Source organism: Chrysemys picta, chromosome 4 (genome assembly GCF_011386835.1).
Source record: "Chrysemys picta bellii isolate R12L10 chromosome 4, ASM1138683v2, whole genome shotgun sequence".
Taxonomy (NCBI): domain Eukaryota; kingdom Metazoa; phylum Chordata; order Testudines; family Emydidae; genus Chrysemys; species Chrysemys picta.
Window position 1 is genome coordinate 1,952,231 of NC_088794.1, and position 27,100 is coordinate 1,979,330.

Here is a 27,100-nt window from a genome sequence, read left to right on the forward strand (position 1 = left end):
TCACACAAACCCCTCCCCCACCGTGTGACCCTCCCCTCACACAAACCCCTCCCCCACCGTGTGACCCTCCCCTCACACAAACCCCTCCCCCACCGTGTGACCCTCCCCTCCCCCGGACCCCTCCCCTCACAGAAACCCCTCCCCCACCGTGTGACCCTCCCTTCGCCGGGACCCCTCCCCTCACAGAAACTCCTCCCCCACCGTGTGACCCTCCCCTCACACAAACCCCTCCCCCACCGTGTGACCCTCCCCTCGCCCGGACCCCTCCCCTCACAGAAACCCCTCCCCCACCATGTGACCCTCCCCTCACACAAACCCCTCCCCCACCGTGTGACCCTCCCCTCGCCCGGACCCCTCCCCCACCGTGTGAACCTCCTCTCGCCCAGACCCCTCCCCTCACAGAAACCCCTCCCCCACCGTGTGACCCTCCCTTCGCCGGGACCCCTCCCCTCACAGAAACTCCTCCCCCACCGTGTGACCCTCCCCTCGCCCGGACCCCTCCCCTCACAGAAACCCCTCCCCCACCGTGTGACCCTCCCCTCGCCCGGACCCCTCCCCTCACAGAAACCCCTCCCCCACCGTGTGACCCTCCTTCGCCGGGACACCTCCCCTCACAGAAATCCCTCCCCCACCGTGTGACCATCCCCTCGCCCGGACCCCTCCCCTCACAGAAACCCCTCCCCCACCGTGCGATCCTCCCTTCGCCGGGACCCCTCCCCTCACAGAAACCCCTCCCCAACCGTGTGACCCTCCCCTTGCCCGGACCCCTCCCCTCACAGAAACCCCTCCCCCACCGTGTGACCCTCCCCTCGCCGGGACCCCTCCCCTCACACAAACCCCTCCCCCACCGTGTGACCCTCCCCTCGCCCGGACCCCTCCCCTCACACAAACCCCTCCCGTCGCCAGGACCCCTCCCCCACCGTGTGACCCTCCCCTCGCCAGGACCCCCTCCCCTCACAGAAACCCCTCCCCCACCGTGTGACCCTCCCCTCGCCGGGACCCCTCCCCCACCGTGTGACCCTCCCCTCTCCGGGACCCCTCTCCTCACAGAAACCCCTCCCACACCATGTGACCCTCCCCTCGCCGGGACCCCTCCCCTCATACAAACCCCTCCCCCACCGTGTGATCCTCCCCTTGCCTGGACCCCTCCCCTCACACAACCCTCTCCCCCACCGTGTGACCCTCCCCTCGCCGGGACCCCTCCCCTCACAGAAACCCCTTCCCCACCGTGTGACCCTCCCCTTGCCTGGACCCCTCCCCTCACACAACCCTCTCCCCCACCGTGTGACCCTCCCCTCACAGAAACCCCTTCCCCACCGTGTGACCCTCCCCTCGCCGGAACCCCTCCCCTCACACAACCCTCTCCCCCACCGTGTGACCCTCCACTCGCCGGGACCCCTCCCCTCACACAAACCCCTCCCCTCACACAAACCCCTCCACCACCATGTGACCCTCCCCTCGCCCGGACCCCTCCCCCACCATGTGACCCTCCCCTCGCCCGGACCCCTCCCCTCACAGAACCCACTCCCCCATCGTGTGACCCTCCCCTCGCCGGGACCCCCTCCCCTCACAGAAACCCCTCCCCCACGGTGTGACCCTCCCCTCGCCCGGACCCCTCCCCTCACACAAACCCCTCCCCCACCGTGTGACCCTCCCCTCGCCCGGACTTCTCCCCTCACAGAAACTCCTCCCCCAACGTGTGACCCTCCCCTCGCCGGGACCCCTCCCCTCACAGAAAGCCCTCCCCCACCGTGTGGCCCCCTCCCTCACGATCCTCCCCTCACAGGGACCCCTCCCCCATTATTTGACCGTCCCCTTCCGGGATCCCTCCACCACTGTGACACTCCCCTTACAGGGCTCCCTTCCCCTACCATGTGGCCCCTTCCCCCACCACGTGACCCCTCCCCCACCTATATGATTCCTCCCCTCATAGGAACCCCGCCCACACCGGGTGATCCTTCCCTCATAGGAACCCCGTCCCCAACATGTGACCCCCTTCCCCACCTCCTCCCCTCAGAGGGACCACTCCCCTACCAACGCATGACCCTCCCTTCAGAGGAACCCCTCCCCCACCTTCCCTCTCAGAGACCCTGCCTCCCCCACCCCTCACAGAGACTCTCCTCCACTGCACTCCTCCCCCACTCTGTGACCCCTCCCCTCACAGAGAGCCCCACACCCACTGCCCTCCCATCTCATGATCCCTCAGAGAGACCCTCTCCCCGTGACCCCACTCTTCAGAGAGAACCCCTCCCCCACCCCTCTGCTCTTTCACCCCATGACCCCTTCCTAGCCCTGTGACCCCTCCCCCACCCCACTGTGGGCTACCGTCCCACTGCTCCATACAACACAGCACCCTCCCCCTCCCTGCCTAGACCCTCCTCCCCAGGTCCCCCACTGCCTGGGGTGGAGGGGAGACTGTTCCACTGGGATGATCAGCAACAAAAGTGGCCATCATTAGGGACCAGAGTTAACTCCCACACTGATGAGGCAGGTATTTCCCATCCCCTCCCCCGTCCCGTCTCCCATGGCTCCTCTGACCCACCTCTCCTCTCACATTAGCAGAGTCACACACAGAATCCCCTCCAGGTCGGGGCCGAAATCCAGTCCCGGTTTTTCGCCTCCCAGGGCTGCACCCAGAGCCCCTTCCAGGTGAGCAAATGCGGGGGCCATGGGGTGCTGGGTCAGATATTTCCCCAGGGCAGGGCACTAGCTGGAATGGGACTTGGGGCCTTTCCCCTCTAGGGGGCGCCATTGAAATCCATCTCCAGAAGTGGCTGCATCTCATCCCGGTAGAGTTTAGTCCAGCAGAAACACTCTGCTCTCGTTAGCTTGACATTGTTCTCAGGAGTTATCGTAAAGCCTGTTCACAAATGGCAAAGCAAGAACAGTATGGCTCAGAAAGAACGTATTTGCAGAAATATCTCGATTAAGGACCAAATTGGTTACAAAAATTCCCATGATAGATTTCCTTAACTGTGTCCTGCAGTTCATAATTGCATCTGATTGGATTATACAATTTCTAATTGATTATGCCATCTTCCTACTTGGATATGTGATCACTTACATGAAGTACCGAGCAACGGGGCTTGGGGATCACAGTAAGGTTACTCACGAAAAACAGGACAAGGAATTAACTTTAAATAAACAAAGATTTCTACAAATTGCTTTTTGCTAGTTAGAGCCAGTCTCGTCAGGTTTCGCTGGTTCGACCCAGCAATCTGACTGACACTTGCTCTGTCTCATGATAGACATCCCTGCCTCCAAAGTCGTCGACACCTTTATTTTTAGGAGTGTAAATTGACCCATTGAAATTAGTAAGAGGTTTTCATGCTAAAATAAGGCTCGTGCATAAATCTCCAGAGGAGTGGGGCCCTAGATGGTCAGAATAAAGTTAAGAGAGTTTTTTGGGCTTGAATTTCCTAGTTGTTTTCCTCAATTAAAATGAAATGAGCGGGGTTTGGGTTGAAATTTCTCCCAGTTTATTTTTGTAAATAATTTATTTGAAAAAGTGAGAAATTCCAGCACAATCTTTAACTTAACAGAGTTCATTGTTTCAGAATTTCTCCAGGGAAATAAGCCAAGGAAGCTTGATGTGTGTGGGAATTGGGTGGGTTTTCAAAAAATATATATAATCTGATTAGACATTTTACATTATAGATCTAATATAATTCTGTATGTATTACGAAAAAGTGCACTCAAAATATGTAAGGTCATATATTACATTATATTGTTTTTCTCATTATTTGTCCTTAATTAAGTTTTAAAAAATTGGGTTGGAATTTCTCATTTCATTTTGAAAATGGTACATTGAATTTTTTTGATCTAAAACATCCCAGTTGTTTTAAATTTTTGTGTATATATATATATATATATATAAAAGGAGATTTCTTAATTGAAATGTGTTTCTCCCCCCTCCCCCCCCGTAAATATTTCACTTTATCTTTTAGCAAATGCGAAATTGCAGCTCCAGTATTTTGAATTTATTGAAAAACCCTTCAAATCTCTAGGACAAACTAACCCTGTCTCTTGGTTATTTTAAAGACCAGTATTTTTGTTGTGCTGGATTTTCCCCAGATTGTATTAAAATAAATCTTCAAAAATTTTTGCGCTGGAATTTTTTTTACAGATAACAAATTGTTTGGTTTCTTCAGTTGTTGTTGGGGAGGCAAAAGTTTTTTTCCAGGTATTTTTAAATAATTAAAATGAAATCTGATGCCGTTGGCTTTGAATTACAACGTCACAGGGCTTGAAACAAAAGGAAGTGATCACACTTGTGTCGGGCCAGAATTCCCGGGTTAAAGAAATACAAGAAGAGGCTTTGCTCATGTCTTGCTATCCCATAACGTGAGGAAGCTTCCGGAGCGTGGAACTTCCCAGGGCTCGTTTGTTTCTTTGTCATTAATGCAATGAAGAGGCTTTTGTCTCTGTTAACGAAGTTTTGGGGACTGGAATTTCCCAGGATTTTCAATGGAAAATCCAAAGCTTTGGGGGCTGGAATTTGCCCTGGTTGGTTTTGACCGTGATGCCCCTTCTGAGTCTGCCCCCGCCTCCCTCTAACCCCCTCTCCCTCCCCCGCAGGCTGCCGCCGCGGCGCCCCCGCCACCCGCTCCAGCCACCTCTGCTGATTCCCTGCAGGTGGACCTGCTCCCGGTGCTGGCGGCCGCCCAGGAGACGGCAGCGGCCGCGGCGGTGGTGGCGGCTGCCACGGCCTCAGCTCCAGCGGCCTCCACTGTGGACACGGCAGCCCTGAAACAGCCGCAGCCGGGGCCCGAGGGGAGTGGGGGACAGGTGGCCCCAGCCCCACAGGCCACCTCCCAGCCCCCCCCGGCCCAGCCGCCCGCGCCGCCCCCGCCCAGCGAGGCCCAGAAGAAGTCGAAGAGCAAGGGGCCGTACATCTGCTCGCTCTGCGCCAAGGAGTTCAAGAACGGCTACAATCTCCGGCGCCACGAGGCCATCCACACGGGCGCCAAGGCCGCCCGCGCCAGCCCCGCCGCCATGAAGATGCCCACCATGGTGCCCCTCAGCCTGCTAAGTGTCTCAGCCCTGGGGGCGGGCGGGGGCGGGGCGGCGCCGGGGGCGGAGGGGGGCGGGGCGGCGGGGCTGGTGACCACCACGGCCTCTGGCAAGCGGATCCGGAAGAACCACGCCTGCGAGATGTGCGGCAAGGCCTTCCGTGACGTCTACCACCTCAACCGGCACAAGCTGTCGCACTCGGACGAGAAGCCCTACCAGTGCCCCGTGTGCCAGCAGCGCTTCAAGCGCAAGGATCGCATGAGCTACCACGTGCGCTCGCACGACGGCGCTGTGCACAAGCCCTACATCTGCAGCCACTGTGGCAAGAGCTTCTCCCGGTACGGCCGTCGCGGGGCGGGGGGAGCCGAGCGGGGCGCGGGCTGGGTGCAGGGGGGCTGCAGGGGCGTTGCCAAGCCGTGACCTGTATTTGCTCCCCCCGTAGGCCGGACCATCTCAACAGCCACGTGCGCCAGGTGCATTCGACAGAGAGACCCTTCAAATGTGAGGTACCTACCCACCCGCCTCCCCCTGCGCCTCACCAGGGGATGGGCTCCTCAAGGAGAGACTGGGATGGGGAACGGGATCCAGGCGTCCGGGACGGCTCCTCTAGGGGGGCCTCACAGCACTTCTGGAGGGACTGGAGTGGGGAACCGGGCATCTGGGAGGGCTTCCCTGGGGAGTCCCACAGCGCTCCCAGAGACTGCAAAAGGGTATGGGACCCAGGCATCTGGGACAGCTCCCCCAGGGGATCCACTGGTGCTCCCAGAGACGGGACTGGGACCCAGATGTCTGGGACAGCTCCCCTAGAGGGGCCCCAGAGCACTCCTAGGGAGGGGAGATGTCTGGGGTGCCGGCCCCCCTAACGCCCCGCTCCCCCCAGACATGCGAGGCGGCCTTCGCCACGAAGGACCGGCTGCGGGCACACACGGTGCGCCACGAGGAGAAGGTGCCGTGTCACGTGTGCGGGAAGATGCTCAGCGCCGCCTACATCACGGACCACATGAAAGTTCACAGCCAGGGGCCCAACCACATCTGTGAGCTGTGCAACAAAGGTAGGGAGGCCGGGGGTGTGAGAGAGAGAGAGAGCCGTGTACCCCTTTACCCGCCAAGTGAGAGAGCCGTGTGACCCCGGTGCTACCCGCCGAGTGAGAGAGCCGTATGACCCCGGTGCCACCCGCCGAGTGAGAGAGCCGTGTGCCCCCAGTGCCAGCCGCCGAGTGAGAGAGCCGTGTGCCTCCGGTGCCTGCCGAGTGAGAGAGCCGTGTGACCCCGGTGCCACCCGCCGAGTGAGAGAGCCGTGTGCCCCCGGTGCCACCCGCCGAGTGAGAGAGCCGTGTGCCCCCGGTGCCACCCGCCGAGTGAGAGAGCCGTGTGACCCCTGTACCCACCGAGTGAGAGAGCCGTATGCCCCCTGTACCCACCGAGTGAGAGAGCCGTGTGCCCCCTGTACCCACCAAGTGAGGTGTGGGCAGTGCCAGGCCAGGGGCGGGACTCGTCTCCCCAGGATGCCGGGCGTGGGGAGTGCTAAGCTGGGTGTGGGTCACTCTCTCCGGGATGCCGGGCATGGGGAGTGCCAGGCTGGGTGTGGGTCACTCTCCCAGGATGCCGGGCATGGGGAGTGCCAGGCCAGGGGTGGGACTCGTCTCCCCGGGATGCCGGGCATGGGGAGTGCTAGGCTGGGTGTGGGTCAATCTCTCCGGGATGCCGGGCATGGGGAGTGCCAGGCTGGGTGTGGGTCACTCTCTCCGGGATGCCGGGCATGGGGAGTGCCAGGCTGGGTGTGGGTCACTCTCCCCGGGATGCCGGGCATGGGGAGTGCCAGGCCAGGGGTGGGACTCGTCTCCCCGGGATGCCGGGCATGGGGAGTGCCAGGCCAGGGGTGGGACTCGTCTCCCCGGGATGCCGGGCATGGGGAGTGCTAGGCTGGGTGTGGGTCACTCTCTCCGGGATGCTGGGCATGGGGAGTGCCAGGCTGGGTGTGGGTCACTCTCTCCGGGATGCCGGGCATGGGGAGTGCTAGGCTGGGTGTGGGTCACTCTCCCCGGGATGCCGGGCATGGGGAGTGCCAGGCCAGGGGTGGGACTCGTCTCCCCGGGATGCCGGGCATGGGGAGTGCTAGCCTGGGTGTGGGTCACTCTCCCCGGGATGCCGGGCATGGGGAGTGCCAGGCAGGGTGTGGGTCACTCTCCCCACGATACTGGGTGTGGGGAGTGCTAGGCTGGGTGTGGGTTACTCTCCCCGGGATGCCGGGTGTGGGGAGTGCCAGGCCAGGCGTGGGCCCCATCTCCCCGTGGCACCAGGTGTGGGAAGTGCCAGGCTCAGGGCAGAGCCTGGAGCGCCGGGTGTGGGGAGTCCCAGGCCAGGGGCGCTGGGCCCATCTTCCTGGGTGCCGGGCCAGGCACGGGCTCTGTGTCCCCGGGGCGTCGGGGTGCCGGGCCAGGCACGGGCTGTGTGTCCCCGGGCGTCGGGGTGCCGGGCCAGGCACGGGCTGTGTGTCCCCGGGCGTCGGGATGCCGGGCCAGGCACGGGCTGTGTGTCCCCGGGGCGTCGGGATGCCGGGCCAGGCACGGGCTCTGTGTCCCCGGGGCGTCGGGATGCCGGGCCAGGCACGGGCTGTGTGTCCCCGGGCGTCGGGATGCCGGGCCAGGCACGGGCTGTGTGTCCCCGGGCGTCGGGGTGCCGGGCCAGGCACGGGCTCTGTGTCCCCGGGCGTCGGGATGCCGGGCCAGGCACGGGCTCTGTGTCCCCGGGGCGTCGGGATGCCGGGCCAGGCACGGGCTCTGTGTCCCCGGGCGTCGGGCGTCGGGGTGCCGGGCCAGGCACGGGCTCTGTGTCCCCGGGGCGTCGGGATGCCGGGCCAGGCACGGGCTGTGTGTCCCCGGGCGTCGGGGTGCCGGGCCAGGCACGGGCTCTGTGTCCCCGGGGCGTCGGGGTGCCGGGCCAGGCACGGGCTCTGTGTCCCCGGGCGTCGGGCGTCGGGGTGCCGGGCCAGGCACGGGCTGTGTGTCCCCGGGGCGTCGGGGTGCCGGGCCAGGCACGGGCTGTGTGTCCCCGGGGCGTCGGGGTGCCGGGCCAGGCACGGGCTCTGTGTCCCCGGGGCGTCGGGGTGCCGGGCCAGGCACGGGCTCTGTGTCCCCGGGGCGTCGGGGTGCCGGGCCAGGCACGGGCTCTGTGTCCCCGGGGCGTCGGGGTGCCGGGCCAGGCACGGGCTCTGTGTCCCCGGGGCGTCGGGGTGCCGGGCCAGGCACGGGCTCTGTGTCCCCGGGGCGTCGGGGTGCCGGGCCAGGCACGGGCTCTGTGTCCCCGGGCGTCGGGGTGCCGGGTCAGGCACGGGCTCTGTGTCCCCGGGGCGTCGGGGTGCCGGGCCAGGCACGGGCTCTGTGTCCCTGGGGCGCCGGCATGCCGGGCCAGGGTCGCGGGGCGGCACAAGCCACCTCCGGGTGACGGGACTCCCCCACTAAGGAAGTTCCCTGCAAACAAGGCAGGCTGTTGCGGTGGGTGTGCCCCCTTGTGGCCGGGCCTGTTCCCGCACGGCCTCATCCTGCCGGTGAGCAGCCGGTTCCCCACCTTCCACCCCCGGCTCTGCCAGGACTGACCCGGGGCCAGCAAGAGCAGCTGAGCCTGCGGTGCTCTCTAGACGGGCGCCCAGAGCCTGGGCAGGGCGGTGGCAGGTGCTACGATGCAGCCGCCTCCGGGGCGGGGCGCCGGGGCTTTCCGTAGGGCGGTCCCCTCGCCCGGTGCTGAGACGCAGCCGCTTCCGGGGCGGGGCGCCGGGGCTTTCCGTAGGGGGACCCCTCGCCCGGTGCTGAGACGCAGCCGCCTCCGGGGCGGGGCGCCGGGGCTTTCCGTAGGGGGACCCCTCGCCCGGTGCTGAGACGCAGCCGCCTCCGGGGCGGGGCGCCGGGGCTTTCCGTAGGGGGTCCCCTCGCCCGGTGCTGAGACCCAGCCGCCTCCGGGGCGGGGCGCCGGGGCTTTCCATAGGGGGACCCCTCGTCCGGTGCTGAGACGCAGCCGCCTCCGGGGCAGAGCGCCGGGGCTTCCCGTAGGGGGACCCCTCGCCCGGTGCTGAGACGCAGCTGCCTCCGGGGCGGGGCGCCGGGGCTTTCCGTAGGGGGTCCCCTCGCCCGGTGCTGAGACCAGCCGCCTCTGGGGCAGAGCGCCGGGGCTTTCCGTAGGGGGACCCCTCGTCCGGTGCTGAGACGCAGCCGCCTCTGGGGCAGAGCGCCGCAGTGGCAGAGTAGAACAGGCTGACCTGGTGGTTTGTCCTTCTCGCCCCCCCGTAGGGTTCACCACAGCGGCTTACCTCCGGGTGCACGCAGTCAAGGACCACGGACTGTCGGCCCCGCGGGTGGAGCGCTTCCTGTGCAAGCTGTGCGGCGTGCACTGTAAGACCCCGGCCCAGCTCAACGGGCACCTGCAGACGCACGCCGGGGCCGGGGCCGGAGCCGGAGAGGGGGCCGGGGCCGCGCCCGCTGAGGCCCAACCGCTGCGGTGAATCGCCGGGGACAGGCAAGCTGCTCACCTACTGGGGGAGGGGGAACCCCGGCGTCCAGGGGCGGCTGCGCCCCAAGGTCTAGAGCAGGGATCGGCAACCTTTGGCACGTGGCTCGCCAGGGAAAGCTCCCGGTTTGTTTACTTGCCGCATCGGCAGGTTCGGCCGATGGCGGCTCCCACTGGCTGCGGTTCATCGCTCCAGGCCAATGGGGACAGCGGGAAGTGGCGGCCAGCACATGCCTCGGCCCACGCCGCTTCCCACAGCCCCCATTGGCCTGGAGCGGCGAACTGTGCTTGGCAGGTAAACAAACCAGCCCGGCCAGCCAGGAGGCTTACCCTGGCGAGCCACGTGCCAAAGGTTGCCGATCCCTGGTCTGTAGGGAACCCCGGCGTCTGGGGGCAGCTGCCTCGGCCCTGGGCTCCGAGGTCTGTAGGGAACCCCGGCGTCCAGGGGCAGCTGCTTCTGGGCCCCAAGGTCCATAGGGAACCCTGGCTTCCGGAGGCAGCTGCATCTGGGCCCTGAGGTCTGTAGGGAACCCCGGCATCCGGGGGCGGCTGCCTCGCCCTGCGCTCTGAGGTCTGTAGGGAACCCCGGCGTCCAGGGGCAGCTGCCTCTGGGCCCTGCACCCCAAGGTCTGTAGAGAACCCAGGAGTCCTGGGGGCAGCTGCATCTGGGCCCTGCGCCCCGTGGTCTGTAGGGAACCCCGGCGTCCGGGGACGGCTGCATCTGGGCCATGCGCCCCAAGGTCTGTAGGAAACCCCGGCATCCAGGGATGGCTGCGTCTGGGCCCTGCACCCCGAGGTCTGTAGGGAACCCCGGCGTCCGGGGACGGCTGCATCTGGGTCCTGCGCCCCAAGGTCTGAAGGGAAACCTGGCGTCCAGGGACGGCTGCATCTGGGCCATGCGCCCCAAGGTCTGTAGGGAACCCCGGCGTCCGGGGATGGCTGCGTCTGGGCCCTGCGCCCCGAGATCAAAGGAGCTGGTGTCAGGACAGGCTTGACGCTCGGTCCGCGTGTGTAAACGCTTTGTGGGCAGGAGAGCACGTCCTGTCTGTCAGGGGGGTGTGGGTCAGTAGGGTTCAGAGTTAACAGGGTATGGGAGGCAAACCCCCCCTGATCTCTGTCTCCCCCCACAGGTACGGGCGAGCTGTGCCCCCTGGCAGCAGCAGCGGCCCCGCCCACGTCGGCCGTCACCGTCCTGCCCATGGAGGGGGCCCCGGTGGTGAGCCAGCCGCTCCCCACGCAGCCCTGGTGATTCCTGGGGGGCAGGAGCCAACCCCCCCCCATGTCGTCCCCCCACAACCCAGCAGCTGGAGCCCCCCACCGCGCCACCGGAACCGGACCCCGCGGCTGGAGAGGATGGAATGTTGGGCCCTTTCCTTGTGCTTGGCAAAGGGAGGACATGACACCGGACAGACGGGGGTCCCCCACCTTCCCCTGCCCCCCAGAGAGATGGGGACCGCCCACCTCCCCAGCCCGCCCGCCCCCTACCGTCCTCTTCCCCCTGGACAGAGGGCCCCCCCCCCCAAAATAAAAGTTATTCCATCCTTGGCAGGGGAATGGGGGGGGCGTAACCCCCTGGCCCCACAGCTCCCCCCTACCCCCCCCCATCAGCCAGATTCACAAAGGTGTGGGGGAGCCCAGGGCTGGGCTAGCAGGGGGCTGTGCGTGGGATGGGGGGTGTCACTGACATTGCTGGGGGCTAGTACCAGCCCCAGGCCAATCCCCCCTCCCACAGGGGAGACCCCGATTCCCTCCTGTCCTCGGGTCCCCCCAGTTTCCCCCTCAACCTTGGCACCCTTCTGTCCAGGGGTCCCCTGACCCCCCAGACTCCCCTGTTTTCTATGGGATTTTATGATTTGTTTTGTTTTCTCGTGTTCGTGTTCTCGGTCCAGCCGCGTCTCGCGTTGATTCCGCCCCCGCCCCCTGCATGGCCCCGACTTCGGGGGACCCCCCCCCGCGCTCTTTTGTATTGTATAAAACCAATAAACCACACACCGCCTGGAGTCTTTCTTCTCCCACGCCGGCACCGGGGACCCCCCCGGTACCCCACTTCCCACCCTGGGGGCCCCACTCCCCCCGGTATCCCACTTCCCTCCCTGCACCCTGGGGGGCCCCCTCCCCCCAGTACCCCACTTCCCGCCCTCCATCCCCAGTACCCCACTTCCCTCCCTGCACCCTGGGGGCCCCACTCCCCCGGTACCCCACTTCCCGCCCTCCATCCCCAGTACCTCACTTCCCTCCCTGCATCCCTGGGGGCCCCACTCCCCCTGGTATCCCACTTCCCTCCCTGCATCCCTGGGGGCCCCACTCCCCTTGGTATCCCATTTCCCTCCCTGCATGCCTGGGGGTCCCACTCACCCCCCCGGTACCCCACCCTCCATCCCCGGTACCCCACTTCCCTCCCTGGGGGCCCCACTCTCCCCCTTACACCCCATGTCTCGACGGTGAAAGATTTTAGTAAAAATGGTGACAAACCAGCAGCCCCATGTCGTTTGTTTATTGTAGGGTCTCTCAGAGCCAAGAGCGGGGGCCTGAGTGGAAAGAGGGGGAGATGGGGGGCGTCTGTGCTCCCCCCTCACAGCTCCTACCAGCCAGGATCCCCTGCCAGGCACCCCCCAGCCCTGCCCTCCTAATGGCTGGAGTCCCCCCCAGTTCCCTGCTCCACTGCTGCCCCCCCCCCCACGCCAGGTGCGAGTCGCTCCCTCCCCTGGGACCCCCTGGCGCCGCTCGCCCCATTAGCTGCTAATGAGCCCGGGCCTGAGTCACGGGGGGGGGGGGGGGGGGGAGCTGCCCCCCCCGGGCCTCCTGCGGGGGAGGGGATCCCAGCACAGCTGGGGGGGCAGGTGGGTCCTGGGGCTCCAGCTCCCCTGAGTCTCCCCCTCCCCCAACATTTGTAACCCGCCGACTGCTGTGCGCAGCCTCCTGCGATTAACCCCCCCACGCGGGGTGAGCCCTGCGGTGCCCCTCACTCCCGACCCGCAGCCCCTGCCAGCCCTGCCCCCCCCCCCAGCTCTGCCGGTGCCCCTCACTCCTGACCCGCAGCCCCTGCCAGCCCTGCCCCCCCCCCCAGCTCTGCCGGTGCCCCTCACTCCCGACCCGCAGCCCCTGCCAGCCCAGCCCTGTCCCCCCCCAGCTCTGCCGGTGCCCCTCACTCCCGACCCGCAGCCCCTGCCAGCCCAGCCCTGCCTCCCCCAGCTCTGCCGGTGCCCCTCACTCCCGACCCGCAGCCCCTGCCAGCCCAGCCCAGCCCTGCCCCCCCCCAGCTCTGCCGGTGCCCCTCACTCCCAATCCGCAGCCCCTGCTAGCCCAGCCCTGTCCCCCCAGCTCTGCCAGTGCCCCTCACTCCCGACCCGCAGCCCCTGCCAGCCCTGCCCCCCCCCCAGCTCTGCCGGTGCCCCTCACTCCCGACCCGCAGCCCCTGCCAGCCCAGCCCAGCCCTGCCCCCCCCCAGCTCTGCCGGTGCCCCTCACTCCCAATCCGCAGCCCCTGCTAGCCCGGCCCTGCCCCCCCAGCTCTGCCGGTGCCCCTCGCTCCCGACCTGCAGCCCCTGCCAGCCCAGCCCTGCCTCCCCCCAGCTCTGCCGGTGCCCCTCACTCCCGACCCCCAGCCCCTGCCAGCCCAGCCCTGCCCCCCCCAGGGGCTGCCCCATAGGCGGGGGGGGGGGGCGCAGTCCCGGGGCGGCTGTAGCTGCATGTGACGGGGGGGTTGGGGGGTCAATCTCAGCCCCAGACAAGCGGGGGGGGGGGCGAGGGGGCTGTTGCCTCCCTCCCTCCGCTAGCGCGTTTCCCTCGCTCTCTCCATCCCGCCTCCCGCGGGGGGGGGGGGAGCTTGTCTGCAGCCGCCGCGCCCGGGTCCCCCCCAGCATCTCGTGCAGCGCGACAGGTAGGGACCGACCCCCCGCCCCCCCCGGGCAGGAGCCGCCGACAAGGAGGGGCGGGGGTCCCTGGCCGGCTTCTCTCCCCCTCCCCCACCCTGGGGTAAAGGGAAAACAACCCGAGCCAGCCCCCGGGAGGGGTGGGCGGATGCGGGGGCTGCGGGGTGGGGAAATGGGGGGTGGGGAACGAGGGGGGAGTGGGGTAGAGGATGGGAGGGTTTGGGGGGCAGTAGGGGGTGGGGGATGGGAGGGTTTGGGGGGGCAGTAGGGGGTGGGGGATGGGAGTTTGTTTGGGGGGTGGGGCACGGGGGGACGGGAGGGTTTGGGGGGCAGTAGGGGGTGGGGCATGGGAGGGTTTTTGGGGGGTGGGGCACCGGGGGACGGGAGGGTTTGGGGGGCAGTAGGGGGTGGGGCATGGGAGGGTTTTTGGGGGGTGGGGCACCGGGGGACGGGAGGGTTTGGGGGGCAGTAGGGGGTGGGGCCTGGGAGGGTTTTTGGGGGGTGGGGCACCGGGGGACGGGAGGGTTTGGGGGGCAGTAGGGGGTGGGGCATGGGAGGGTTTTTTGGGGGTGGGGCACCGGGGGACGGGAGGGTTTGGGGGGCAGTAGGGGGTGGGGGATGGGAGGGGTTTTTTGGGGTGGAGCAGTGGGGGATGGGAGTGGGGGCAGTGAGTGATGGGAGGGTTTGGGGGGCAGTAGGGGGTGGGGGATGAGAGGGGGTTTTGGGGGTAGAGCAGTGGGGGATGGGAGGCTGTGGGAGGAGGTTGGGGGTATCGTGGTGAGTTGTGGGTCTGTGTCCCTGTGTCTCTACCCCCCCAATCTCTCCCCACAGGGCCCCCCAATGTCGGACGACACGGAAAAGAAGGACGAGACGCCCCCACTGGGGCCAACAGAGCTGCAGCTACTGCCCCCCCAGAGTCCCCCCTCGGCCCCAGACGTTCCCCCCTCAGCCCCACTGTCCCCCCAGAGTCCTCCCTCGGCCCCAGACATACACCCCTCGGCCCCACTGCCCCCCCAGAGGTCCCCCTCGGCCCCAGACACACACCCCTCGGCCCCACTGCCCTCCCAGAGGTCCCCCTTGGCCCTAGACACACCCCCATCAGCCCCAGATGTTCCCCCCTCAGCCCCAGATGCCCCCCCCTCACCAGCAGTGACTGTGATGGTGGAGGATGAGGGGGAGCCAGAGGAAGGGCCCCAACAAAATGGACAGGCCGTTGGTGTGGGGGGTGCCCCCTACTCCCCCCACACCTCCCCCCCTGCCCCAGGCCCCACCGGTGCCGTCAGCACCCACCCTCCCACCCCGGCACCCGCACGCTCTAAATCGGCCTCCCTGGGCGACTTGGGAGGCAAGGCCAGTGTGAACGGGGGGCCCCGGGTGCGGGGCAGCCTGGTGGGGTCCCAGGTGCATCTGGCGGGGGCAGGGTCGCCCCGTCCCAGCCTGAGCCGCCAGCCCTCGGGGGCCGAGGTGGGCCTGGAGGTGGAGAAACCGCGGGATTACATCCTGCTGGCCACCCTGTCCTGTTTCTGCCCCATCTGGCCCATCAACATCGTCGCCTTCGTGTACTCTGTCATGGTGAGAGCCCCCCCAGAGCCCTCCACTGCCCCCATGAGCCCCCCCCAGAGCCCGCCCCACCCCCTGTCCCCCTGAACCCCCACTGGCCCCATGCGCCCCCACCATCCCCCAGGGCCCCCAAGAGCCCACATCGCCCCCCCCAGAGCCTCCCCTGAGCCTGCACTGCTCCCATGAGCCCCCCCCAGAGCCCACATCACCCCCCGAGCCCCTCCTGAGCCCCCCACCACATTCCACTGCCCCCTGAACACCCACTGCTCCCCAGAGCCACCCCGAGCCCCTCACTGCCCCCATGAGCCCCCACCCCCCCAGGGCCCCCAAGAGCCCACATCGCCCCCCAGAGCCTCCCCTGAGCCCCTCCCCACTGCCCCCTGGGCCCCCCCAGAGCCAGCACCAGCCCCCAGGGCCCCCAAGAGCCCACATCACCCCCCAGAGCCTGCCCAGAGCCCCCCACTGCCCCCATGAGCCTGCACTGCCCCCCAGGACCAACCCCAGAGCCCTCATTACCCCCCAGAGCCCCCCCTGAGCCCACCCCCACCCCCCACTGCCCCCCTGAGCCCCCAGGGCCCCCAAGAGCCCCCCCAGAGCCTGCACTCCCCCCAGGGCCCGCCAGAGCCCCCACTGCCCCCAGAGCTCCCCACTGTGCCCCCAGAAACCCACCATGCTCACCTCGCCCCCCATGTCCCCTAGAAATCCAGCATGCCCCAAAACTCTCCAACATGCCCCCAGCATCCCCCCACTGCACCTCAATATTCCATACTGTGTCCCCAACCCCGCATGTCCCCAAACAACCCTCCACTGCACCCTTATAGCCCCTGGGCCTATAATCCCTCTGCAGTCCCCAGCGCCCCAAATACTCCACACACCCCTCCTGCTGTACCCCAAACCACCAGCCCACCCCACCCCCCGTATCCCCCACTGTTCCCCAATAGCTCTCGGGACAGATAGCCCCTGCCATGTGGGAGGGGGTCTCAGGGCGGTGATGTGGGGGGGGGGTTCCGGGGCCCCCCCGATCTCACCCCGTGTCTCTCCCCGCAGTCCCGGAACAGCCTGCAGCAGGGGGACGTGGATGGGGCGCGGCGGCTGGGCCGTGTGGCCAAACTACTAAGCGTGGTGGCCCTGCTCGGGGGCGTCGTCATCATCATCCTCTCGGTGGCCATCAACTTCGGCCGTGAGTGTGGGGGGCGGGGCCCCCGGACCCCCCCATATATCCCCAGGACCCCAAATAGCCTCTGGGATCCCAAAATGCCCCCAGGATCCCTATACACCTCCGGGCCCCTGATATATCCCCAGGACCCCCCAGAATCTGGACATGCTCCCAGGATGCTGAAACACCCCTGGGACCCCAAAATGCCCCCGGGACCCCAATATATCCCCAGGATCTCGATATGCCCCTGTGAACCCCATACACCCCTGGGACCCTGATACATCCCCCTGGGACTCCAGTTCACCCCACATGACCCCCCAGGACCCCGGTATGTCCCGCCCAACTCCCCAAGACACAATACAGCCCGCGTGACACCCCCCGGTACACCATTTTGCTGCATATATTCCCCCTGGGATCGCCAAATGCCCTGCACAGCCTCTTGGGACCCTGAAATACCCCCCGAGCCCCAATATGCCCTGCACAATCCCCCTGGGACCCTGATATGCCGTGGGACCCCCAAAAATTCCCTGGCACCCTGATACGCCTCATACAATCTCTGGGACCCTGATTCACCCCTGGGACCCCAGTTTACCCTGCATGACCCCTGGGCTCCCAAATGCCCCTCAAGACCTCAATAAGCCCCACACAATCCCATGGGACCCCAAAACGTCCCCAGGACCCCCTGGACTCTGATATGCCCCTGGAATTCTGATACACCCCCAGGACCCCAAAATGCCTCTCATGACCCCCTGGGACCCCAGGATACACCCCACGTGATCCCACTGGGACCCCAAAATGCCCCCGGGTCCCTAAAATGCCGCTCATAACCCCCTGGGACCACAGTACACTCCCTGGGACCCCAGGATACACCCCACGTGATCCCACTGGGACCCCAAAATGCCCCGGGACCCTAAAATGCCCCACATGACACCCCAGACTCTGATAGGCCTCACACGACCTCCTGGACTGATCCATCCCACACGATGCCCTGGGACCCCCAAATACTCCTGTGACAGGATCCCCGGGGTGCAGCCTGGGACTGTGGGACCGCTGTGCCCCCCGATCTCTCTCCAGCCTGGGCCGTCTCCCACAATGCCTTGCTAGTGACCAGCAGCAAACCCTTCCAGGCACTGCGATCACTCAGCCGTCAGCATGTGGAGCCAACGAGTCACCCAGGGCAAGGCACCAGCCAGATCCCCCCAGCGCTCAGCCTTGCCTTGGGCTGCCCCCAAGGCTTTCGTGAGCAATGTACGGTTATTAATTGGTTCCCCACGTCCTCAATGGGACGTGGACATGCAGCAGCCTTTGTAACCTGAGCACATTCACCAAACCCTTCGGGCCAACGCCCGGGGACGGCTCAGTGCTAGACTAGGGTTCTGGATGGCAGACGCTGGCTTTTAAGCGCTAGGCAGAAGTCAGCGTCGTTACCAAGGGACAATCAAAGACGTGCGCAGCCTAAATTCTCCACCCAGAGACTAGGCAACACCTGGACTAAGTCGTGTTTCTCCCCCACTGGATCCTGCAGGTTGGTTACAGACTTTCCCACGCAGGCTCCCCTGTTAGCCCGGGGACCAGGCTCCTCAGGGCTTCAGTGTGGGGTTGGGGAGGAGAAAGGGGAAACCACGTGGCCTCTGTCCCCTATTTTACATGGCCAGTCCCTGTCCTTGGGGAGCACAAGTCCAGGCCTGTCCGGGGGCCTTGCTGAGTCCCCAGGCCAGGCTGAGCAATCCCGTGCTGTGGCCTTGTGAAACGAGTCGTTGCATCGTAGCTCCCTTGCTGGACAGTGGCTGGCGATGGTTGTTCGCCACCCACCCGGGTGGCGATTTGCTCCCTTGTTGGTGTCTCTGGGGAGCCGGTTTCTGGGCGATTCCCCAGCTCCCAACCACACAACGTCACATGCACCGACGGTAGAACCGCGGCTCTCGGCAGATCACGACCTTTCCCCAATCCCTCACCTGGCCTGTTTTATTCGCAATATCCCAATATCCAAACGATGAATAGGGGGGTTACCTGAGGTATGGCGTGCCACAGCCCCACCCTGGAACCCCAAAACACCCTTGGGACCCAGATACACTCCCTGGGACCACAAAATACCTCCTTTGATCCCTATATGCCACACACAATCCTCTTGGACACCAAAACGCCCTCAGGGCCCCCCTATACCTCAGACAACCCCATGATGCCGCACACGACCTCCCAGGACCACATTCTGCCCACATGACCCCCTGGAACCACCCCAAACAAGACCCCAAAAGGCCCACTGGGATCCCCAAAATAACTCCCACAGATCCCAATACACCCTGCATCACCCCCAGGGTCCTGAAACACTGCCCCCCCCCAGATCTTGATACACAATTCCCCCCCAAAGACCCCAAAAAGCCCCACACAACCCCCCCTGGACATTCATACTCCCTGAATGGCCCTCCCTCAATACACCCCACATGACCCCTCAAGGACTTAAACCCCACCCCCGGACCCTGATATGCCCCATATGACTTTCCTGGGACCCTGAGATGCCCTGCATTAACTGTCCTTCTCTTCCCCACCCCCACCTCTCCCCGACCCTGTGCTGCCCCCCTGCTCCCACTCCCTGCTCCCCCTTCTCCGACCCCCCCATCCCTCCCCAGTGTTCCAGTGAAGACGACTCCGTGCTGTCCCCAGCCCCCCAACTCAGGAGCCCCCACCTGGCACCGCTCTAATGGGGACCAAACATCCACCCCTCAGGGGGGCTGAGGGGGCGGAGAGGGGGATTACGGCCGCCGACAGGGGGGTGCGGCCTCCAATCCCCCTTCTGCCTCAGGAACGGGGCCAGAAAAGAAGAACAGAAGGAGAGAATGGAAGAAGAAACCCCCCTCCATCTGTCCACCTGCATGCGTCCATTCAGTCGTCCCATTGTCCATCTGTCCATCCATCCCACCATCTGTCCAGCCGTCCATCCATCCGGCCCACTGTCCATCTAGCCATCCGTCCATCCGCCCCACTATCCATCCAGCCATTCTGCCATCCATTCATCCATCCCACTGTCCATTCATCCGTCCCACTGTCCATCTAGCCATCCATCCCACCATCTATCCATCTGTCCCGCTGTCCATCTGGCCGTCCATCCCACCATCTGTCCATCCGCCCCACTATCCATCCAGCCATTCTGCCATCCATTCATCCATCCGGCCCACTGTCCATCCATCCGGTCCACTGTCCATCTAGCCATCCATCCCACTGTCTGTCCATCCGCCCCACTATCCATCCAGCCATCCATTCATCCATCCGTCCATCTGTTCAGCCGTCTGTCCATCCGTCCCACTCTCTGTTTATCCGTCCTCCTGTCCATCCAGTCTTCTACTGACTTATCCATACAGAGACACATCCATCCACCCATCCATCTTCCCTGCCACCCGTCCTTCCATCCATCTCCCCTGCCATCCATCCACCCATCCCTCCATCCATCTCCCCTGCCATCCATCCATCCATCCGTCTCCCCTGCCATCCATCCCATCCGTCCATCCATCCATCTCCCCTGCCATCCATCCCATCCGTCCATCCATCTCCCCTGCCATCCATCCATCCATCCTTCCATCCATCTCCCCTGCCATCCGTCCTTCCATCCCTCTCCCCTGCCATCCATCCTGTGATGTATCCGTCCACCCATCCTCCTGTCTGTCCATCCATCCATCCATCCATCCATCCATCCATCCATCCAGCTACCCATCCCTTCATCCATCCATCCATCCATCCTTCTACTAACTCATCCGTCCCTCCATCCATTTGTCCTTCTTTCTACCCGCCCCCCACGCCCTTTCCTTGCCCTTCCTCACTTCTGGCTCATTGCCCCTTGACAGCAAATAAAACTCTTTCGATTTCCATGTTTACAAGACAAGAAAAAGCGCAGGCCCGAGATGCCGGTGGGACCCCTCTGCCGGGAGGGGCACGTGTGCCTGCCCGCCCCCAAACGGACGAACAAAGCAGCGACAGCAACGGAGACCCCAGCGCCCCTTCTCCCCCGGCTCCCCGCTGCCTGGGGACGCGGCCAGCTGGGAGCTGGGACTTTGGGGCCCGCTGCAGGACATGGAACATAAGAAGGAAGAAGGGGGCGAAAAGGAGAGCGGCCGCTGGGCATTGATTCCTCGATCCTATTTACAACCCCACGTCGGCCAACCGGGGAGATGGGTGGGTGGCATCTGACTGGGGACGCTAGAGGAAGAAAGGAGAGGCTGCCGGAGGTTCCTTTCCCAGCCCCGCCTCGGCCTGGTCGTGATTCGCGGGCGAGGAAGGACAGAACGAGCAAGGCCCGAAGGAGGAGTGGGGCAGGAACCGGCCCAGACGCCAACCCCACCCTGGCACTAAGTGACTTCAGACTGTTACAGACCTAATCTCGCGGGGAAGGGGGCTGGTTCTGGGGGGCAGGGGAATGCCCCAGCCAGGCCCCCCCTTCTAGGTCCTATCTTTTGCACGCTATCCACTGGGTAATGGGGGGGGGCAGGCGCACGGGGCTGGGGACAGTACAATTGGGGGGGGAATTGGGGGAAAGCAAGACTTTTCAGGGGGGCGCTGAAGGGGCTTGTGTTTTGACGTTGACATGCCAGTATTATACATGCATGTTTTATATACTCTATTGTCGGGGGGGGGGGGGAGAATCACACCTAGATGGGCCCTGGTGGTGGCTGGGGGGTTTCAATATTTTGGGGGGGCTGGGTCACAAAAAAAAGCATTTGTTTAAAGGGAAAGGGGGGGGATTTAAGCCATTGGGGGGGCAGGGGGCCTTTCCCCTCCAGGGGGTGTCAGGTCCCATCTGGCCCCACAGCAGGCAACTGCTGGCTGAGGGGGGAGGGGAATAAGCCCCCCCTAAATCCTCCTTCTGTGACGTCTTGTACATGGGGGTTGTTGAATGGCCCCATGTCCATCAATGGGGGGGGGGGGGGGGGATAACCCCCAGCCCTCGGCTTTGCCAGAGCACCCTCAAGCCAGGGTGAAGGAGCCCCCGGGCCCAGACCCCCCCCGGGCGGTTTGTAGCGAGTCGGATGCATGAGAAGCCAATAAACTCTGATGCATGAGAGCAGGTCTGTGTGTGTCTGTCTGTGGCCGGGCCAGGGGGTCCCCTCTAGCCAGCCCCCCCCTGAGAGACCCCCATCCCATGGCTCCCCTCTTACCAGCCCCCCACCCCCCACGAGACCCCGTCCCATGGGTCCCCTCTAACCTCCCTCGAGAGACCCTGTCCGACGGGTCCCCTCTTACCCACCCCCCCCTCCGAGAGACCCCGATCTACGGGTCCCCTCTAGCCAGCCCCCCCCCCGAGAGACCCCATCCCACAGCTCCCCTCTAACCAGCCCCCCTGCCCCACCCCACAGACCCCATCCCACAGCTCTCCTCTAACCAGCCCCCCTGCCCCACCCCACAGAGCCCATTCAAATACTGGGCCAGGGGTCCCCCTCTAACCAACCCCTCACCCTGCCCCAGAGCGGCCCGGCCCCGCCTGGTTGAAATGAGAGGCTGTGATGGAGGGGCTGCTCTTTATTGTAGCTGGGACCCCTCCCCACAGCGGAGTCAGTTGCCCCCATGCCCCGGGGGGCAGGATTGAGGCCCAGCAGCCTCTGACATCCACCACACACAGGGAGACTGGTACATGGGGGAGAAGGGGATGGGACCGTGCTCCCCTGGGTGGCGACACCCCTGCAAGACCCCCCAACACACCAGGGGCAGCGAGGAGTCTGCACTCAGGGGAGAGCAGGCAGGGCAAAAAAACATGGCCACCCTCCCGCCAAGCCTTGTGGGAAGGAAAAGGAGGCATGGGGGGATCTGGAAAGGTGACCCTTCCCCCATAGAGTGATTGCCCCAAGGGCAAAGCATCATGGGAACAGGAGGAACCAATATGGCATCCACGGGAGTGCAAAGCATGATGGGAAATGGATCAGGAGCCTTGAAAACAATCCCAAACTCCCACCGTCAGGTGCTGCCTGGGAGCACAAAGCATTGTGGGAAATTGGGGGGGTCAGGTATAAATACAGCCACTGCCCAACCAAGTACAAAGCATCATGGGAAACCAAGGGAGCTGGAATAAACCACAGCAGCATTGTGGGAAACAAGGGGAGGCAGAAGTGACATCCCCCACCTCATCAAGGCGCAGGGACCGCTGCAAACCACTGCGGGAAGTGGACCTGTGGGATAAATATCGTCCCTAGTCAGTTAATCCTGCCCCCTCCTCCCCCCTCCCCAGAGGGCACAAAGCATCATGGCAGGGGGGGACGGGGCTACAAGTTTGGCAGAACTTCTGCGCCCCCGCTGCAAAGCATTGTGGGAAACATCACGCCAGCGCCACAAGCACACAACACTGCGATTGGTGGGTTTCTAGCCAATCAAGGGGAGCCCACCCCAGGGAGGGGGGGCTGGTCCCATCAGGACTGGGGGGCGTTGTCTCTGCCAGCCTCCCCCTCCCCCACTGCTACTTCTTCTTGGCCCGCTCGGCCATGTCCAGGGCTGCCATGTTGCATGAGGCAGAGACGAGGTGCACGAGGCTGATGAGGGACTTGAGGGCAGCGATGGGAGTCGAGACCCAGAAGATGAGACGGAAAAAGACCCAGGCGTCCGGGGAGCACTGAGGAGGGAGGGGAGAGAGTTACACACACACACACACACACACAGAGCTCTGCCGGAGCCCCTCACTCCCGACCCGCAGCCCCTGCTAGCCCAGCCTGCCCCCCCCAGCTCTGCCGGTGCCCCTCACTCCCGACCCGCAGCCCCTGCTAGCCCAGCCCTGACCCCCCAGCTCTGCCGGTGCCCCTCACTCCCGACCCGCAGCCCCTGCTAGCCCAGCCCTGCCCCCCCCAGCCCTGCCCGTGCCCCTCACTCCCGACCCGCAGCCCCTGCCAGCCCAGCCCTGCCCCCCCCCCCCGCTCTGCCGGTGCCCCTCACTCCCGACCCGCAGCCCCTGCTAGCCCAGCCCTGTCCCCCCCCAGCTCTGCCAGTGCCCCTCACTCCCGACCCGCAGCCCCTGCTAGTCCAGCCCTACCCCCCCAGCTCTGCCAGTGCCCCTCACTCCCGACCCGCAGCCCCTGCTAGTCCAGCCCTGCCGCCCCCCAGCTCTGCCGGTGCCCCTCACTCCCGACCCGCAGCCCCCGCACACCCACCTGCAGGCCCCTCGGTGAAGTGCAGCAGGTACAGCGTGCAGTAGAAGAGCTCGTTGCCTGCACACATGAGGAAGAGGACGGGCTGGGGAAAGGGAGGAAGCAGAGTCAGAGCTGCCTGTGGAACTCTCTGCCACAGGATCGAACTGACAGCCCCGGGGGCAGGAGGAGGGTTCAAGGGACTGGGCAAGTTGGCAAAGCATTGTGGGAAAGGGAGGCACCCCCAAGCTGCAAAGCATTATGGGAAAGAGAAGAGACACAGCAGTGCCTGGCGGGTTTGTAGAGAAGCGGGACCCGTGACTGGGGCAGGGGGGCTGTGAGGGGACCGGGGGTTTCACTCACCCGCGAGGTGTAATACACCCGCAGCACCGGATTCCCCGTCAGGTCGATGCTCTTGTGACTGTCGCTGCCCCGATCACGGAGCTGGGGAGAGGCAGGAACATCAGGGGGGGAGGGGGAGGGAGACAAAGCCCGCCCCCCCCAGCCCCAGGGTGGCTCCAAGCTCCGCCCCCCCAGCCCCAGGGTGGCTCCAAGCTCCGCCCCCAGGGCAGCCCCGGGCCCCAAGCTCCGCCCCCAGGGCAGCCCCGGGCCCCACCCACCTGTGCAGGTGCAGCCAGTGGCTGGCGACGTCCAGGCTCATGCTGAGTTGGTAGAGGAGGGCGCGGGGCGGGTCCAGCAGCGCCAGGTTCACCAGCAGGCACATGGTGGCGCAGCGATCGGTCAGCATGTCCAGCATGGCGCCGAACCGGGTCCCTGCCGCCGGTGGGGAAGGGTCAGAGCCAGAGCCCCGCCCACACGGACAGAGCCCCGCCCACCACCCAGCCCCCCATGGCCCGTGCCAGCGGTGGGGCCCTACCTTGGTTGAGGGCCCGGGCTGCGTAGCCGTCAAACGCGTCCAGCAGGCCGCTGAGCAGGTAGGAGGCGGCGGCCGGGCCCGGGTCGCTCGGCATGAAATAAAAGGCGACGAAGAGGAGAAGGATCCGGGCGTAGCCTGCAGGGGGCGACAGAGATACGGTGCTCCTCACTCCCGACCCGCAGCCCCCCCCCCCCCCCAGCTCCACCCTCGGCTCCCCCCGTGCGTTACAGCCCCACGCAGCTCCCAGCCCGTGGGGGAGAGTCACAGGGGGTCACTGGGATCGTCTGAGCCCCGACCTGAGAATCCCCCGGCTGCGCTGAGCTGCCAGGGCCGGAAAATCCCCATCGGCCTGGGGGGAGCAGCCTCTTTCCAGGCGGGATTGTCCGGCCGCTGGGGCGCGTCAGCCCTTCCTCGGCGGGAGTGACGAGCCGGGGTAACGATCTTTCCCCCGGAGCCAGCCCTGCGTTAACCGACCAGGTGGAGCTCCTGGAGTCTCTCCCTCAAGGGCAGGTTTCTGATCCTCCCCAGGGCTCTGCTCTGCCCCCCCAATTGATCAACATCCTCCTGGAGCCTCCGGCCGCGGGGAAATCCCCTCTGCTCCTCCGCGAGATCCCAGGGTGGGAGTGGCCCTTTCGGCCCCAGCATTGCGCTGGGAGTTCCCGTTCTGCTGATTATCCCCCCTCCCCATTGAGAGTCCCTGCGTCCCAGGGCAGAGCCCCCCAGCCTGTACGTGCGGCCGGCTCGCGTCCTGCCCAGGGACTGGCATTTACATGTAGCTGGATTCAAACACACGGTGTCTGCTTGTGCCCGTTTACCCAGCATCCAGCTGGCTCTGTACCGGTGACCTCTTCTCCGCGCCACTTCCCACCCCCAATGTCCGGGTCTGCTGCATTCACCAGAGAGGACAAGACAGCAGGTGGAGCCAGCCAGACAAGTCAAGGCTGAGACACTATTGTGAATCTGGGACCCCTCCTTCCTTCCTGGGCTGGGGGCTGCATGGCCCTCAGCATGCTCCTGTCCTGATCCAGCCTCATACTCCAAGGCTGCAGCCTCCCGGGGGCCAGGAAGGAGGGTTTGCCTCCCAGATCAGCCCCCGCTGGAGCCGGGATGCTGCACGGCTGGCGAGTCAAGCTCTGAGCCAGGCCCCACGGGGCCAGCCCGGAAAGGCTGCCTCAATACACTAGAGGCGTCGACTCCAAGGGGCGGAGTTAAACCGCATTAAGCCCCAGTGTGGACTCTCTCGCTCAGAATTAAGTTGGCTTTGCTTAATTCAGTGGGGAAACGGAACCGAATTAAGGGCACCGTGGTACCGACTGAGGGTGTTGGCACTGGGGTTTGATGGGGGTCAGCGCCTCTACTCCCACTCGACAGCGGCGGTGAATTCGGATGGACTCATGGAAACAAACCCCCCATCTGAAAGCGGCTGGATGGTGTGAGGGATGCCCTGGGTACAGCAGCACGACGGGGCCCATCTCGGAAACCCAAAGGGGCGGTCGACAGGTGTAACAGGGATGGGCGGCTACCAGCTGCCTGTGCCCGGTGAGTGGAGAAGCGGCAGCCGGGCGCTGCAGAGAGGGGGCCACTGGTGAGGCCATGGGCTGGGGAAGCCTCCAGGCACGGGGCTGGATCTGTCCATGCGGGAGGGGATGGTGCAGGGTGCAGAGTTTGAGCTGGGTGTGACCCCCTGGCACCCCACTATTCATCACTGTCATGTCATGAGGATACGGTCTGTACAAAGTGTGCCTTGTGAGGCGTCATTCTAAAAGTCTTGATCTGCTAGACAGGAATATCTCGTTGGATTGGACGTGTTGTCGTCGTCCGTGACGTTATGAAGTTCGGCTACGTGGGTGTTACTGAAACATGTTGTGAGGTTGAACACACCCACAAGCAGCCTTTCAGGTACGACAGTAAAAAGGCCGAACAATGTTAGTGGCTTACTGAGGAAATGCACAAAGCACCAGGAACCGTGTACAACAGAAACCTCTCACTGGGGACTGTCTGACCTGGGGCACAGGAGAGGAGCTTTCCAGCAAGTGGGGAGAAGATAGAAAAATGGGGGACAATGACATCCTGGGGGTTCCTCACTCTCCCACCAACGCCACACCTGGAAACACCCGAGGAACAAAGACTGAATGGGGGGGGGGGGGGGGGAAGCGCTGGGCCCAGGCTAAGGGATTTCTAGCCTGTATATGAAAACCTGGGAAAGCCACGCTGCAAAGCCAAGGCCTTAAGAATCTGCCAGCCTGGTCCTCACTCAGCGTGCGAATTTGGTAATTCAGCTCCTACTTATCTAGAGTGTTAAACTCAGTTTGCGGTTTTGTTTATTTACTAGGAAATCTGCTTTGCTCTCTTTGCTCTCACTTAGAATCACTTAAAATCCATCTTTTGTAGTTAACAAACTTCTTTGATGTTTAATCCAAGCCAGTGTGCGTTTGACTAAGTGTCTGGGGAAAGTCTCAGCTTGGTTCCCCAAGTGTGCATGGCCCTCGTCACACTGAGGGAGAGGCGGACAGGGTGTTAAACCCACACGTGGGCCCGATTTAAGCAGGGCAGGACGTCCTAGGCTGGTGGTTACAGAGCCTGCGTGGGTCCCGACCTGTGTGATGCTGGTGAAGGGGCAGCCGGGGGTTTGCAGCGTGTCACAGCAGCACAGTGAGAGGCAGCCCAGGCTGGGGGGTCAGAGGGCTCAGTGGTGCCCCAGTTCCAGGTGGTGCCCCGGGGGGGGACCCATCACAATGGAGACCTGCCACGAGAGCTCTGGGCCACTGGTTCCTGGGACAGCACCAGCCCCCAGCAGCCGGCTCAGATCTGGACCCAGGCCAGGGCAGGGCGGCAGGAACAGGACAGGGGCCTGTCTCCTGCGGGGCACAAACTCTGACCCAGCTCTGAGGATCCTCCCAGCTCCCCTCACTCACCAATGAGGTTCGGCACGAAGAGGAAGATGTTTTCGTCCTTCATCATCTCTGTGGGTGCGGGGTCTGCTGCCTTCCCCCTCAGACAGCCCTGGGGTCCCCCCAAGCCAATATACC

The 27,100-nt window shown here is 64.6% G+C and overlaps 3 protein-coding genes across 5 annotated transcripts; 2 read left to right on the forward strand and 1 right to left on the reverse strand.

Moving 5' to 3' along the window:
* The first annotated feature begins 2,467 nt into the window (after nt 1-2,467).
* On the forward strand, nt 2,468-11,502 carry MAZ (MYC associated zinc finger protein). Of its 3 annotated transcripts, none has more exons than XM_065591088.1 (7): nt 2,468-2,491; nt 2,560-2,649; nt 4,579-5,351; nt 5,456-5,519; nt 5,894-6,065; nt 9,297-9,522; nt 10,644-11,502. In XM_065591088.1, the coding sequence occupies exons 1-6, from the start codon at nt 2,483-2,485 to the stop codon at nt 9,506-9,508; spliced, it is 1,320 nt and encodes a 439-aa protein (XP_065447160.1). In that variant the 5' UTR covers nt 2,468-2,482; the 3' UTR covers nt 9,509-9,522; nt 10,644-11,502. The 3 variants fall into 3 exon arrangements, with proteins under 3 accessions (XP_065447160.1, XP_065447161.1, XP_065447162.1); XM_065591089.1 differs by having other exon boundaries at nt 4,636-5,351; XM_065591090.1 differs by lacking the exon at nt 9,297-9,522.
* A 1,731-nt stretch (nt 11,503-13,233) lies between these two features.
* Nucleotides 13,234-21,150, forward strand: PRRT2 (proline rich transmembrane protein 2). Its single transcript, XM_065591091.1, has 4 exons — nt 13,234-13,392; nt 14,216-14,956; nt 15,992-16,124; nt 18,728-21,150. Exons 2-4 carry the CDS (start codon nt 14,225-14,227, stop codon nt 18,736-18,738), a joined length of 876 nt encoding a protein of 291 aa, XP_065447163.1. The 5' UTR covers nt 13,234-13,392; nt 14,216-14,224; the 3' UTR covers nt 18,739-21,150.
* Nucleotides 21,151-22,397: 1,247 nt separating this feature from the next.
* Nucleotides 22,398-27,094, reverse strand: CDIPT (CDP-diacylglycerol--inositol 3-phosphatidyltransferase). Its single transcript, XM_065591093.1, has 6 exons — nt 26,987-27,094; nt 24,072-24,206; nt 23,811-23,968; nt 23,558-23,638; nt 23,204-23,300; nt 22,398-22,664 (listed from the first exon to the last, which is right to left on the reverse strand). Exons 1-6 carry the CDS (start codon nt 27,030-27,032, stop codon nt 22,534-22,536), a joined length of 648 nt encoding a protein of 215 aa, XP_065447165.1. The 5' UTR covers nt 27,033-27,094; the 3' UTR covers nt 22,398-22,533.
* Between the last annotated feature and the right edge of the window lie 6 nt (nt 27,095-27,100).